General features: G+C 39.5%; 1 protein-coding gene across 2 annotated transcripts in view; it reads right to left on the reverse strand.

The window, feature by feature from the left end:
• sema3c (sema domain, immunoglobulin domain (Ig), short basic domain, secreted, (semaphorin) 3C) overlaps window positions 1-16138 on the reverse strand; it is a 171881-nt gene that overhangs the window by 31567 nt on the left and 124176 nt on the right. For both annotated transcript variants that reach the window (XM_043713776.2, XM_043713775.2), the window contains exons 10-13: window positions 14659-14728; window positions 10995-11139; window positions 5025-5247; window positions 3382-3470 (exon numbers count right to left, since the gene is read on the reverse strand). In XM_043713776.2, coding sequence (XP_043569711.1) covers window positions 3382-3470; window positions 5025-5247; window positions 10995-11139; window positions 14659-14728 — 527 coding nt within the window. The remainder of the gene's footprint in view (window positions 1-3381; window positions 3471-5024; window positions 5248-10994; window positions 11140-14658; window positions 14729-16138) is intronic.

The raw sequence follows: 16138 nt of genomic DNA on the forward strand, positions 1-16138 counted from the left end.
TAATCAATCTCTCAACTGCAACCAGCTGAACGGGAGTAAATAGAGTCACTCAAGTATTTACAGCATATCAGAATTTACTGTTCACTTGTTACAGGGAGTCTCTGGAATTTTTTTTGGGGAAAAAAAACAAATCAGGAGATCTTTTTAGAACAATTTATCAAAACTACATCAATTTCTCCAGCTACATTTATCCTGGACATTCTCAGAGTATTTCACCCAAAAGGTTTAAGTGTAATGGTGTTCCATCTTGGATGCTCACAGGAGTCATCTGAAGAAATGGTGAGTGTGGTTGAGCTGGGGGAGGGTGTGGGTTGTTTGCCTTAGCAGGAGCAATGCATGGAGCACAAGGTGCCAGGCAAAGGAGCATCAGCTGTTGCAGGAGAGAAGGATAGGAAGGATGGAGTAAGAGATTGACTGATTCCCCATTGCAGATACAGGACCTCCTCCATCTTACTGCTATTGCTGCATTCAGAAAGCTTTGCAGCCTCTTACTCAGTGCCTGAAGCATTCTGCAATTTTTCACCATATGCCAAGCCTACACACTCCATACCCTCAGCGCAAGTGGGTGTGTGGAGCCCACACTGACTGCTACATGAGAATTTTATCTAATCAGCATTCGAGTGCTAAACTTGTAGGTGTCTGGTTTAGCTCCTGCAGTCAATTCCAAATGATGGCAATCAAAACTAGAATTAGACACTGAATTTTATTTTCAATCAAGTGGCTTTCACCGTTTGTAAAATAACATTTTATACTTAATCCCACTCTCCCAAATGGAAGTCATGGTCCAACATCTGGACTGTGAACTTTTCAAAAGACTAACCTAAATTTTCTATTCAATCTATAACTATTGGAAATATGAAAATAAAAATGGAATGTTTTTAAAATAGGATTTACATCATGCATACACATACCAATCCTAATATTTCTGACTATATCCCAAATTCACATTAAAACTACAATTAGTTTTAGGAGAAAGTGAGGGCTGCAGATGCTGGAGATCAGAGCTGAAAATGTGTTGCTGGAAAAGCGCAGCAGGTCAGGCAGCATCCAAGGAACAGGAGAATCGACGTTTCGAGCATAAGCCCTTCTTCAGGAATGAGGAAAGTGTGTCCAGCAGGCTAAGATAAAAGGTAGGGAGGAGGGACTTGGGGGAGAGGCATTGGAAATGCGATAGGTGGAGGGAGGTCAAGGTGAGGGTGATAGGCCGGAGTGGGGTGGGGGGGGGGAAAGGTCAGGAAGAAGATTGCAGGTTAGGAAGGCGGTGCTGAGTTTGAATACCGCCTTCCTAACCTGCAATCTTCTTCCTGATCTCTCCGCTCCCACCCCACTCCGGCCTATCACCCTCACCTTGACCTCCCTCCACCTATCGCATTTCCAACGCCCCTCCCCCAAGTCCCTCCTCCCTAACTTTTATCTTAGCCTGCTGGACACACTTTCCTCATTCCTGAAGAAGGGCTTATGCCCAAAACGTCGATTCTCCTGTTCCTTGGATGCTGCCTGACCTGCTGCGCTTTTCCAGCAAAACATTTTCAGCTACAATTAGTTTTACACAATAACACTCAAAATACTGTGGAGGCTGGAAAACTGAAATCTGGGGTCATGGTCAAACAGGAGATAAGAAGAAGTGTCCAAGAGATGTTGGTCAGCCTTTGCAAGGTAGAATTTGTCACACCAAATGACACTAACGCTACCCTTAACAGCAGCTTTGATATCGAAATCTGTTAGTAAGTAGGATGCCACTACCAAGCAGATCTTTCCCTCTTCTCCACTGCCAGCATTCTGTTGGGAATTCAGAACATGAACATGGAACTCCATTACAATTACCTCACCCACACCACGGCATCTTATTTATGCCTTTTTGTCTTGCTCTCAGCACAGCTGACTAATTTTCTGCTATTGAAATCTTCCATTGACACCTATATGACATCTCAATCACTCCTTTTCCACCTTTAGAACCTCTTTTATCTTTTGCTCTGAGCATCCTTACCATTTTATTCCCAATGGCCCTCTTTTCCCTTTGTTAAGGGCATTTAAAAAAAAACATCTTTTCAGCCCTATTCTGTTCTGACGAATCATCTTTGGACACAAAAGGTTTATTCTGCTTCTGTCCCAATAGATGATGCCAGATCTGCTAAGCTTCTCCAGCATTCTGTGTTTTCTTCTCAGTTTTGACTCCCTTATCTAGAATGTTTGTCAGATTAGCAGAATCCCTTGAGAAATAACATAAACAACAAGAAATGGCCATTCCTCCCACTATTTCAAGTTTTCTCCTGAAGCAAAAGTGAGAAATTTGGAAGGTTCTGTTGAAAGTCCGACAACTTCATAAAACATTCCAGGATTGTTCTGGAATCTCCAGGAATGTCAGATTACCTTTCCAAGCATTAATGTAAATTACATGGAAGAATGACCAAAATGGCATTAAAAATAATGCACAGCTTTCTTATTTTCTTTGAAAATGTTTCTGCTTGAAAATATTGTGATGGTGATAAAACGCCATTCGACTGATAGTCCAGTATCATCTAGTCAGCTAATGAAGAGCAATGTAACATAAGAATGATCATTTTGGCTTATTGTGTGAGGATTGGAGGCAGGGGATCATGTGATAATGCCTTCGGGACTGAAGCCAAACAGAGTTGGCAACCTACTCGCCCATGTGCTGGAACAAGGGCAATCTACTTGTGTTTCAAATGAATATTTTGTTTTATGAACATTCAAATGACTCTTTTATACCAATTACTTTTCAAAACTGCTGGCACATGTTATACCCCAAGCTGCTTCTTTCTGAGTAATCCAAGTGTTGCTGAGAAATACAGGACTCCACATGGTCCAGAGGAGATCGGATCATGGGGAATATTAGATCCAGAGCTTCAAGGAATTGTACGACCATATTTAATGTCGCTATTTATCTTTTAAAAGATTATGCATACTGGCTGCAATTGCCTGAAATCTGTGTCCAGAATTAATAAAAGTATAATAAGTTAATGATGTGATAAATGAGCAGCACTTTTCATCTCAACGTGTCACAGTCTGCACAGTGTTAACATGCGAACGCACCCTATGAGTATAAATCCAGAGCATTCAACTTCAAAGCATAACTGGTTTGGCAGCCTAAGGAAAAATTGCAGATCTTTGGGGACTTGTATAATTAACAGCACGCTCTGTACGTCTTCTGGTTTGAACCTAAAACAGCAGTTTGAATATAAAAAGAGAGAGCCCTGATTATTTCCACATGAATCTGCTACACAGCATCTGAGTCTGTTCTTTTCACCTACCCAACCCTATTGAGTTAAGCTTGGAAAGATTTCTTTATAAATTCCAACCTGATATATAAAAGCTGCCAACATTGCTTAATTTGCTCTGATAAAAAATACAGAGTCAAACCTCAAAAACTTCCAGTTCTTCCAAGATAAGTTCTTCATTAGTTGATGCATTTTTAGGCAAAACAACAATTTTCTGGATAGTTCCCTTATCTGAAAGACACATTAAAAAAATCAAATTACAAAATAAAAATTGTTTCAAATGGAATACTCAGATTCACAATTGATCATTTTTTTAACATGATTGGATTAATTATTAAATCAGTTCTTAGATTTTCCAATCCCAGTCCTGTAGTGTAACACTAACCTGATGACTAGTTAAAATAGACTATATTGGGTCCCTTTCATTCTGAAAAGTTAAAGAAGATGTGTGTATATTGAATGGTCAATTCACTATTGCTCATTTTGCATTATTGTCAAAGTTAAAATTGTGGGCTGAAAATGTGTTGCTGGAAAAGCGCAGCAGGTCAGGCAGCATCCAAGGAACAGGAGAATCGACGTTTCGGGCATAAGCCCTTCTTCAGGAAGTTAAAATTGTCTCCAGCTAACCTGAAAATGTCTTATGAAGACTGAAATATGCTGCTGGCACTCTACATTTAATTGGATGGTCCTCAGGCATAGCTTTACCTGTAGATTTGGATGTATGGAAGGATTATATTGGTAGTCAGTTATTATGTTGCCATAGCTTAAGTATTCACGGCAGGACCATATAGGATGCAGGCTATTAAAAGGATATAGGGGTGCCAAAGTCTTTAATTTGGAACCTCTGCATAACGTTTATTAAAGCTAACCCAGGGACATCCTGAAGAAATTGCAGGCAAAAAGTAAATGAAAGGATGGCCAAGATACAGACAACAATCTGTTGGAAAGTGACCCAGCAAGCAGGATCTATCACCTGGTTAATGGTGGCTGACATGGAGCAGATTTCATACACGACCCTTGTGAGGAAACTGCTGCTCCTTGTTACATTGCAGCACCATCCTCGTGGGTGATAATTGCAGCACGCCTGCAAGGAGGGAGGAAGGGGATTCACTTGTATACGGCAGCTGCCCAGCAGGCAATGGCAGAGCCCTCCATCCAGCTCTCTGGTTCCATCTACCCAGCATTGTTGCTGGGTTGAGAGAAGAATCCTTTAGGCAAGGTTGGTGGCATCATGGTGAATACAACCGATCAGATTGTTCTGACTGCCAGTCTTTCCAGTATTCCTGTTTTTTTTTGAAGCATAGGAGTAGGGGTATTGATTGGTTTAAAACTAAACCTTGCAGTTATACAGTACCTTTTATGAAATAGTAGGAATCCCAGTATACTGTTATAAATATGATTGTCGATTTGCACATAGCAAGATTTCATAAACAGCACTGTGATAATGACCAGGAAATTTGTTTTGTGATGTTCATTAAGAGATAAAGGCCAGCAGACTGGACTTAACTCCCTGTACTTTGTTGAAATACATGGGGTCTTTCAAATCTATCTGAGAAGGCCACTGTTAACATCTTCGACAGTGCAACACTCCTTCAGTACTGCACTTATCAAGAGTGTCAGCCTAAATTTTGTTTTGCTGCAGGTATTGAGATGGAACTTGAACTCATAACCTCCGAAGTCAGAGGCAAGAATGCTGGCAGCAAAACTGAAACTAAAAGAAAACAAGAAAGATGACTTCAGTGGTTTTAACACTTGTTGGGGTTTAGATTTTCTTTGACATCTTACCTGTGCCAAGGAAGAGAACATGGTATCTTCCATCTGCAGCCCTCACTTGATCGACTACAATCTTGGTGTACTTGTAATCAGCGTTAATCCTCACAATCAGAGGCTGTTTATTGATTGGATAAATAGCATTATACATCATGGGATGGTTTCGGATGAATGCAACCACTTCATCTGGGAAATCCTTCGTTGACAATGTGTTTGGTGTAAAGGCTCCTCCGGGACACTAACAATTAAAGAATAAAATGTAATGCAAAGCAGATAAAAAATCGATTTCATTAAACTCCAATATTTATTGTTTTTTTAGTTATCTCAGACTTGGATTTAAAGTAAAATTATTTGATTCTTGTGGAGTTTTTACTTACTTGGACTTATATCATTTTTGGTAATCTTTGCTTGCTGCAATCTAGTTTTAGTTCAAGCCCAATTTTGAAGTTTATTTTAAATAATAGTTATTAACTATAAATATGGTGATAAGGCAGAGCTCAATGCTCTGAGATGCACTAGTTCCAACCTTTTAGCAGAGTCCTAACATATGACAACTGAGATCCATTTGGATCACAGTACATGTCCATGAATCATCTACATATTTATTAAATCCAATCTCTACAAGTCAGCCAGATATTTTAAGCAGTGATTTATAAATATTTGTTCTGCCCAAAATGAATAAGAGTTTATATTGCATTTTTAAAATGTAGCAATTGGTCACCTGATAAAATCCAGATTTAAAAGAAGAGAAACATTTAAATTATTTGAATAGGAATTTGAAATATTTTTAGATAGAGGAGTGTAGAACAGCTGGGTAGTATAGTTATTTCAGTACTTGTTATGATGACAAGCAGGAAGTAGGACTGAATGAAACAGTATTTTTTATCCTTTTGGTGACAGATGTTAAGAGCCCCTGCTTTACGGGATTTAAAAGTCATTGTGGAATGACTAAAATATTTTCTTTCTGCTGTCTGATGCTGAAAGATGGGGGTAATACGGACTTGCAAAGCCTTTCATTAAACTATAATCATAACTAAAACTGTTAAGTGTGTATACCCAACAAAATTAAAACTTGTAGGAATAGTGCAGTATGGTGAGTTAAATAGCAAAGTTTTTTAAAATTTATCTCTGGAACAAAGATCCATTGCCGCTCAAGCTAAGAGGCAGATAATCTTCAGATCTGCTGGCTCTCTAGATGAAGTTTATTTAAATAGTTTCCATGGAGTTTATCGTGAGTGATTACCTCTAGCACAGAAGAATTTAACATGATTTTTCAACACTACTTCAAAGAGACTTAGTAAGGATGGTTAGTTGTGGCGCTGAGGAAAATGTCATGGGGTTTTGAGGTTGCGGTGACACACAATGTCAGGGCAAGTCAAGGAAGCTTTATTCTGAATCAGGTTGTGCTATACATGGTCTGATAGCAAGTGCTTTACTCTGACATTGAAAGGAAAAAGTGAGGACTGCAGATGCTGGAGATCAAAGTCGAGAGAGTGGTACTGGAAAAGCACAGCAGGCCAGGTAGCATTCGAGGAGCAGAAGGGCTTATTCCCGAAATGTCGATTCTCCTGCTCCTCAGCTGCTGCCTGACCTGCTGTGCCTTTCCAGCACCACATTCTCGACTCTGACATTGAGAAAGAACATTTCCTGGGTCGGTTGTGTTCCAACATCACAATGAATTCCGAGGTGGGAACTGAGCAATGGATGTGGCGACACTATGGAGGACAGCTGCCTAGAGCTGGCCAAGGAGAGGCTGCTTCTGGACACCCACCTGGAAGGAATGGCAAGTAGGTTCCAGCATTAGGGGATTCATTAGCACGGCTGCAACACAGGATGGCTGACAAACTCAGTAGGCTGCTCTGACCCCTTCACATCTTGCGATCAGGTCACTGCCTCCAAGGAACTGCTGGGCTTGTCACTCAGTGGATTGTTGCTCCGCTATTGGGAAGATCCCAATGCAATCATCAAGTTGTCTCTAATCAGACCTAATTACTGATTCTAATTAGCCACCATTGTGGAGCAGGTAACCAGGGCTGCATCAATCCCACCTCTAGCAAGGTTTCTTAGAGGGTGGGGACATATCAGGGAGCTGGTACGAGCATGTTGGTTTCTAGTTTTACTCCTGATATCATCCTCCAGTCCATCTCTCCAAGACCAGGAACATTCTACCCAGAGTATTGGAAATATAACACAAAACCTCACAAGAATAACTGGTTTTACAAAGTTCTGCAGAAATGTGCAGAGGAAATATTAACAGGGACTGTTTAGATAAATTAACTCATCACTGTATTGTAATTTTTATGCATTCCTGGAAATAGTTAAGTGGTTTTAAATAATCTCCTTTTTATTTACTAGGTAGTTCTTCCCTTCTTTAGATCTAAGCAACTTATATAGATCATTTACTGAAATAATATAGAGAAATTAATCTGTTTCCAGAATCTGCAGTTCATGTGGTTGAGCAGCTTCTGGTTGACTTTTCTACATTTACATTCCTCCTATAGGCAGAAACAAGCAGAATGACATCTCACATTCACTAGTTTACAACATTGCTTATATATTGTAACTTTTAAGACCTGAAATATTTCTGTTTGTTAGGCAAAACAAAAAAAAATACCTTTAGCAACATTTAGATATTGGATAGCAGTTAATGGAATACTATGTTAATGAGTAGTTTTAGGAATGCATGTTCACACACCAGCTGAAGGAAATGGATACGTATGAGTATTTTGACTCTACTTGATTCAGACTGTGTCAATTACCTATCAAACTTGAATCTACTAATTATTATTGGACCCGAACACTAGAAAAAAAAATTATGTATTTAATCTGCATACATCTGTAGAATTTAAAATTCCTGCTGAATAACTGTTTAAAACACATTATTAAAAACAACTGCCAAGGATGGATTAGCTTAGTTGAATACATAATGTTCTCAGCCCTAATATTCCGTTCTTAATGCATCCTTTTTTTTTTGTCAAGAGCAATATTCAGTAAGCACTTGAATGAATTTTGAAATTTCTGAGATTGCTGATATTATCAGAGTTAAGTACTAAGGATTGATTTAAAGTTCAAAGGAAAAAAGATTTAATGCATTTATTTAGTTGTAAATAAATTGAGAATGTTCAGTTTGGGCTTTTGAAAACTTTGTGTGCTAGATAATGCCTGCCATTTTAGCTTTAATCTGATCAGCAATAGACACCAAGAAAACTAATGTCTGGACTTGGCAAAGTTTCTGATAATGAAACGGTCAGTATTCATCTCCACTAATCTACTGACACTGACAGCAATCTCTGGAGACTGTCCATGAAGTGTAAAAGTAGTGGAGTTTTGCTGCAGCTGTACAGGACATTCATGTGATCACATCTAGAGCAATGTGCACAATTCTGGCTTCCTAATGTGAAAAGGACGCAGTTGACAGAAGGTTCACTTGACTGAATCCTAAGATTGAAGGTTTATTTAAGAAGAAAGTTTGAATACAGGAGTTGGGATGACATATTGTAGCTTTTGAGGATATTGGTGAGGCCACTTTTAGAGTACTGTGTTCAATTCTGGTCTTCATGCTATAATAAAGATGGTGTTAAACTTGAAAGGGTGCAGAAAAGATTTACAAGGATATTGCAGGGATTGGAGGGTTTGAGCTAAATACCTGGGGCTATTTTCCCTGGAGCATCAGAGGCTGAGGAATGATCTTATAGAGTTTTATAAAATCATGAGGGGCATGGATAGGGCAAATAGACAAAGTCTTTTCCCTGGGGTGGGGGAGTTCAAAACTAATGGGCATAAGTTTAGGGTGAGGGGGAAAGACTTAAGAGGGACTTGAGGGCCAACCTTTTCACACAGAGATGGGTGCTTGTATGGAATGAGCTGCCAGAAGAAGTGGTGGAGACTGGTACAATTACAACATTTAAAAAACATCTGGATGGGGATATGAATAGGAAGGTTTTAGATGAATAAGGGACAAATGCTGGCAAATGGGACTAGATCAAATGTGGCTGAGTTGGACTGAAGGATCTGTTTCCATGCTGTTTAAGTCTCTGACTGTATGAGTAAAGGTCTGTTCCCATAGGAGTTTAGAATAATGAATTGTTATCTCATTGAAACATGTGATATTTTGAGGGGACTGGATAGGGTGGACACTTGGGGCATGTTTCCTCTTGTGGGGAGGATGAAAACCAGGGGATATTGTTTAAAAATAAGAAGTATTTCTTTTTAGACAGAGATCTGGAGTTTGTGTTCTCTAAAGGTTCGTTACTCAAAATTGCTTTCTCCAGAGGTAGTGGAGGTAGAGATAATGGGTCTTTAAATTTATTCAAGGCTGACTGAGGTAGACAAAATTCTTAAGGATAAAGTGGAAATGAGGCCACATCCAAAATTAGCCATAACCTTATTGGCAGGTGGAACAGTCCTTTATTCCCATGTGTGAATAGTGTGGAAGACTAGGAGTTGCTGCCAGTGATTTTACTAGCAGGTTCATATCAGGTCTCTCCACACCCCAATTTCTCCACACTCTCCAATGAATGAAATATATGGAGTTGATAAGAACTTCCATGCTTATGTACAGAAGGATCTTGGGTTCAAATCCATAGCTTCCTGAAAGTGGCTGCTCAAGTAGATAGGGGGGTAAAGAAGCAATTAGCATGCTTGCCTTTATTAGATGTGGATTTGAGTACAAGAGTCAGGATGTCATTTTGCAGCTTTATAAGACTTTGGTTTGACTACACTTCGAGTATTCAGTTATGGTCACCACATTACAGGAAGGATTTGGAGGCTTTGGAAAGGAGGCAGAAGAGGTTTACCAGGATGCTGCCTGGATTACAGGGTATCAGCTTTAAGGAGAGGCTAGAAAAACTCAGGTTGTTTTCTCTTGAATGGCAGAGACTGAGGGGAGATTTAATAGAAATTTATAAAATTATGAGATGCATACATAGTCACCATACATGATGGTCAGGACCATTTTTCCAGAGTTGAAATGTGTAATACATTTAAGGTCAGAGGGTGAAAGTTCAAAGGAGACGTGAGGGACAAGTTTTTAATTCAAAGGTGGTAGGAATCTAGAACGCACTGCCAGCAGTGGTGGTGAAGGCAGTTATGATAAGGGCATTTAAGGGCCTCTTAGATAAGCACATGAATAGAGAGTTTAGATCAGAGTGGTGCTGGAAAAGGACAGCAGGTCAGGCAGCATGCAGAGGAGCAGGAAAAGTTTTGCCTAAGCACATGAATATGCAAGGAATATATAAGGACCAAGGGCAAGCAGAAGGAATTAGTTTCATTTGGTGTTATACTCAGCACAACATTGTGTGCTGAAGGGCATGTTCATGCCCTGTATTGTTCTATATTCGATATTATGCTGTCAGTGTAGCTTTAAAAGATCTTGAACAGAGGTTCAACCTTGTTGAATGAAGTATAACCAAGTTTTTAAGGGTGTACTAACTTTTCAACACTTTTACTAGTACCAAAAAGCTAATCCTATATTTGGGAAATTGCTAAATTATTAATATTTTCTAATATTTTAGCTGTCAATCATTATCCTGTTTTTAAAATCTGGTAACAAGTTAAAAGTGAAAGGATTCAACATTTCAGCCATTTCACCCAGCCAGTAGCATTTGCGGCAGTGCAGCACTCCCTCTGTGCTGCACAAAAATGCCAATCTAGGTTATGTTTGCAAGTACTTGGCTTGTGGTTCAGTGACCTATGTCAGAGTTACAAATATAGATCGCTTTAAAGCTCAGACAGTTCAGGCCAGAGTTGAGAATGAGTGAAATTCATTGGATTTTCATATTTAAGGGTTGAGTTTATCCAGAGGGTGTCTGCTTCTGGACTGGGAAGGGAAATTGATGTTTCTATTACATTGTGGATTTACAATAAAGCCTTTATAAATTGCTGAGGCCTTTTGCTGCCTAATTCAACATATGAATAAGTAATTTCTAAAATTGAATGCATTAGTTTGTAAGCCAGGTCTTCGTAGCAGAGATCTCTATTACTCACTGTGCCAGGCCTTGGATATGGAATCCTGCCTTGGTATGGAACATATTGATGATTTGGTCCTTCCTTGTGAGCAAATGGTCCATTGAACACAGTGTGAATGTCAAGCATGTTATAAACACACACAGCTGAGCCTTTAAATATTGAGCTATGGGAAGAAGGAGAAACGCCAAATTAATGGTGATGAATATTATAAAAGAAGGGATTATATAATTTTTATTGGCTAGCATTTATTCAGTACCACATATCAATAGAGACAAAGAATATCATCAAATATTAAAATCTTACACTTTGTGAAGAAAATGAGAATTAAGAGACAAAAATTACATTATTCAAATTAAAACAAAGTTTTCTCTGAACTTATCAGAAATGAAAACATTTATTGGTTGTGTTATCTTTTGATACATGAATGAATAAAAGCATCATTAACCTGTACTGGCAGTATTATATTTGGACCATAAATTAACAATCAATGCCAATAATGTAACAACACTCATTCTACAAGGTTGAGATCATTTCTTGTCTTTCATAGAATGTCAGCAGTGATGGCAATTTGTTGCCCAATTCCAATTGTTCTTGGGTGGTCTTGTATCACAGTGGATAGTGTCCCTGCCTTGAGGTAGAAGCTAAGAAAGGCATGCATAATGCAGCTAAATGGGATGAGTACCGACATGTAAGTCCTTCCAACATACACCAACAGCAAGGGGTAAGAGTTAAAGCAATTCCAGGTCAGTCAAGTGACAATAGATGATAACATGCAAGTAAGTCTGTATGCTGCCACAGAAACTTGGACTCATTGAGAGAGGTGCGGTTAGTTCAGTTGGCTGGACTGCCAGTGTGGATCAGACTGTATATGGCGTTTGATCCCCTTCCTGGCTAGGATAAATTTAAGAGCTCTCTCCTTGCCTTATCCATGGTAGAGATCAGAGCAATGGGTATGCCTTCGGACAGACGACTTAAGAAGAAGAAGAATTGTCATTGAGAAGGTGGTTGTGAGCTGTTTTCTTTAATCATGTGGTGCCAACACAACACAGTGATATCAGCAAATGAGTTCCAAGATTTTGACCTTGCGACAACAAGGAACGATAACAAGGTGTCTGACTTCCATATTAATTGGGTGGTATCAGTAGATTGCAGGTTCAAGTCCTGTTGCAAGCATTAGGGGATATGGGCCAAATGAAGGTATATGGAGTTGGGCCACAGATCACTAATGATCTCATTGCATGATGGAACAAGCTTGAGGAGTTAAACGATATATTCCTGTTCCTACGTTCAAATAATTCAGAATTGTGTGATTTGGAGGGGAACATGATGATGGTGGTGTTCCCATTTGTCTTATGCCCTTGTTCTTCCAGGTGTCAAAGGCCATGAATTTGAAAGTTGCTGTCACCTTGGTGACTTATTGCAGTACAGTAACTTAGTGCATCTTGTAGATTGTACACCTGACTAAGAGTTTGCTGCTCAGGGAGAAAGTGATGTCTTCGGTGGTGGATGTAGTGCCAAATAAATAGGCTGCTTTGTTCTTACTGGTTCAAGCTTCTTAGTTGTTGTTGAAGGTGCACTTATTCAGGCAAATGCAGACTATTCCATTACACCACTGACTTGTGCCTTGTAGCTGGTAAACAAGCTTGTAAATGTCAGGAGATGAATCAGAATTCTTAGCCTGTCCTTGCAGCCAGTGTCTATATGGCTTGTTTGGTTCAGTTTTGGTTAGTGATGATCTACAGAATGCTAATACTGCGGTATTCAATCATGGTAATGCCTTGAACATCAAATGGCAATAGTTAGATTCTCTCATGTTGACGATGGTCTTCGCTTGGTAATGTGTAGCGTTATTGTTCCTTGTCATTTATCAGCCCAAATCTGAAGGTTTTCCAGGTCTTGGCATAGACTGATTCATTATTTGAGGAATCGCAAATGGTGCAGAACATTATGCAATCATCAGTGAACAATCTACTTCAGACCTTATGTTTGAGGGAAAGTCATTTATGAAGCAACTGTTGATGATTGGGCCTAGGAAGCTAACCAGAGAAATATTGTGATGATATTCTGGACCTGAGATGACTGACCTCAAATAATCCAATAATCCTCTCCCATTGTGCCAGGTGTGAGCCATCTAATGGAGAATTTTCTCCTGATGCACAATGCCTTAATTTTTTTTGATTGATGCCACTTGCGATGAAATGTTGCATTGATGTCAAAGGGCAGTTCTCTTCACCTCACCTCTTCAACTTAGCTCTTTAATCCATGTTTGGACAAAGGCTCTAATGGAGTCAGGAGTTGAGTGGGCTGTTGGGAACCCAAATTGAGCATTTGTGAGCAGATCTTTGGTGATTAAGTGTTTTGCGATATAGTGTTACCAACGCCTCCCATCAGTTTTTTGAGAATCAAGAGCATGCTGATCGAGAATAATTGTTCAGACTGCATTTGTGGGATCTATTTGGGCTATTTTCTGCATTGTCAGGTAGATATCAATGTTACAGCTGTACTGCAGCAGCGTAAGTTAGGGTGTTACCAATTCTAGAGCATATCTTTTCAATAATACCAGAAGAAATGCTTTTAGAGGCCATTGCCATTGCAGCATCCAATGCCTTCAGACATTTCTTGATATCACATGGAGTGAATGAAATTAGTAGAAGACTGGCATCTGTGATACTGGAACCTCTGGCCAAGAGTTCGTATTCACTTAGCACTCTGGCTGAAAATGAAACTTGAAAGGGTTCAGAAAACATTTACAAGGATGTTGCCAGGGTTGGAGGATTTGAAATATAGGGAGAGGTTGAATAGGCTGGAGCTGTTTTCCCTGGAGCGTCGGAGGCTGAGGGGTGACCTTATAGAGGTTTACAAAATCATGAGGGGCATGGATAGGATAAAATAGACAAGGTCTTTTCCCTGGGGTGGGAGAGCCCAGAACTGGAGGGCATAGGTTTAGGATGAGAGGGGAAAGATATAAAAGGTACCTAAGGGGCAACTTTTTCACACAGAGAGTGGTGTTTATATGGAATAATCTGCCATAGGAAGTGGTGGAAGCTGGTAGAATTTCAGCACTTAAAAGGCATCTGGATGGGTATATGAATAGGAAGGGTTTGGAGGGATATGGGCCAAGTGCTGGAAAATGGGACTAGATTGGGTTAGGATATCTGGTCAGCATGGACAAGTTGGACTGAAGGGTCTGTTTCCGTGCTGCTCATCTCTATGACTCTATGACTCTATGACTATAATTGCTTCAGCCTTGTCTTTTGCACTAATGTATTGGGTTTTCCATCATTAAGGATGAGCCTCCTCCTTCTGTTAGTTATTGAATTGTCCACCACCATTCACAACTGAACAGAACATAAATGCAAATATTTATCTGAAGATCACATTTATTCATGAATAAAGAATATGATTGAGTATTGGTTAACACTGCATGTAACTCTTAACTATTTTGTTCAACATCAAAAAACGCAATTCAGAAGACAACTAATTTTCATTTTGAAAAAGAAGTCTGTTCTGGTCAGCTACAGGCACATAAATTATCTTGTAATAAAAATACATTGTTAGTGATCACTTTAATGTGTTTAACATCATGGTATAATTGCTTTTAAATGAAAATGCAATAAAAGCCCCTTCAGGATAAAATCAAAGTAAAAGGAAGTGAGACTAAAGACATTGAACTAAGCATTACCTTGAAGAGGTGAACAGTCCATAGACAAGGAGGCTTTTGGGATATTCTGTTTCTAATAAAAATACATCCTCTGAGAGAAAAAAAATGCAATTATTAGTCATTTGTTGATTTTGAAAACATTCCCATCAGGGATTCTCTAGTGTTCCAAAATGATAAATCTTCCGACTGAAATGGAAGGAAAGGATCTGAATAGGTGGATTGTTTCTTCACAAAACACAAGGCTCCTGTTATTAAACTTGAAGGGCTGCAGTGCATTTTACCAAAGGTGAAAATCTTTACATTTGTACTGAAAAAAAACCCCAGATCTTTTGCTCTGATTTTAACAATAATAGAAGGATTTTTCTTCAGTTAATAATTGCCATCATCCAAATTTAACAGCCTTTCAAAACCGAAATCTAAAATGCAAGTTAACAAGATTTCTAACAATGAGAAAGTTTGGATTTTGGATTGGTCCTTGGCTGGCCTCAAACGCCAGACAGGTATAGAGGAAAGGGTGACTGCCTTCCTTCTTTGTCTGTCTTCAGCTGTGGACACACGCTGCCCCGATACCTGGCTTTTCAAGCTTTAGATCTAAAGAGCTTGCACATAGAGTCACCATCTTGGGGCACCTTATCTGTGACTTACCATGAAAGACATCCTGTTCGTTCTTACGTGCTGGAGGGTCTCCTGTTTGTTGTGCTGTATGTTTGGAGCCCTAATCTGTTTGACCTCCCAAAATAATGCAGCTGGACCCTGGAACTTGCTGCAAGAACTCTTTATTTAAAGCTTAATCTATGCACATATACTCTTCCCACTAGATTAGAATATCTATTTCCTTCCAGCTCTCTCTGCTGAATCATGTAGCCCTGCTTGTAATGTTAGTGTCATGTCTACACAATTGGCCCTCTAGCTTTGACAGCTGATCATCCCATGTTCTTAATTAAACAGCTACCTATCTGCTGGCCTATAAATGGGAAATGTGGGTAAAATCACAGATATGTTATTGTTCTTCTCATATTGTAGGCATCTGCACCTCCACCTCCCTCACCTTCCTGTTTGAGCCTGACAGGATAGTCCTGAAATTTGCTGAGAAATCCTGCCATTGGAATTGAACTGATAAGGGGCCATATCGATGATATTGTGAAACATAGAAGCTTGTGGTGTCCAGGGGAACATATTAGCCTGGATTGAAGATTGACTGGCTTGGAGGAGACACTGTGTTAAAATTAGGAGCCACACTTTTTGGCAGAGATGAGGAAACTAATTTTTCTCTCACAGGGTTGTGCAACTTCAGAACTTTCTGTCTCATACGGCAGTGAATGCAGATCAATGAGAATTTTTAAGGCAGAAGTAGTTAGATTCTCATTAGGTAAGGGAATAAAAGATTATTGGGATAGTTGGGATAGTTGGAAAAGCACAGCAGGTCAGGCAGCATCGAGGAGCAGGAGAGTCGATGTTTCGGGCAAAAGCCCTTCATCAGGCAGGTTTGGAGATTTAGTGA

This window comes from Chiloscyllium plagiosum, unplaced genomic scaffold, assembly GCF_037043375.1.
Source record: "Chiloscyllium plagiosum isolate Xiang-an unplaced genomic scaffold, Cpla_swu_hap1 HiC_scaffold_23, whole genome shotgun sequence".
Lineage (NCBI taxonomy): Eukaryota > Metazoa > Chordata > Chondrichthyes > Orectolobiformes > Hemiscylliidae > Chiloscyllium > Chiloscyllium plagiosum.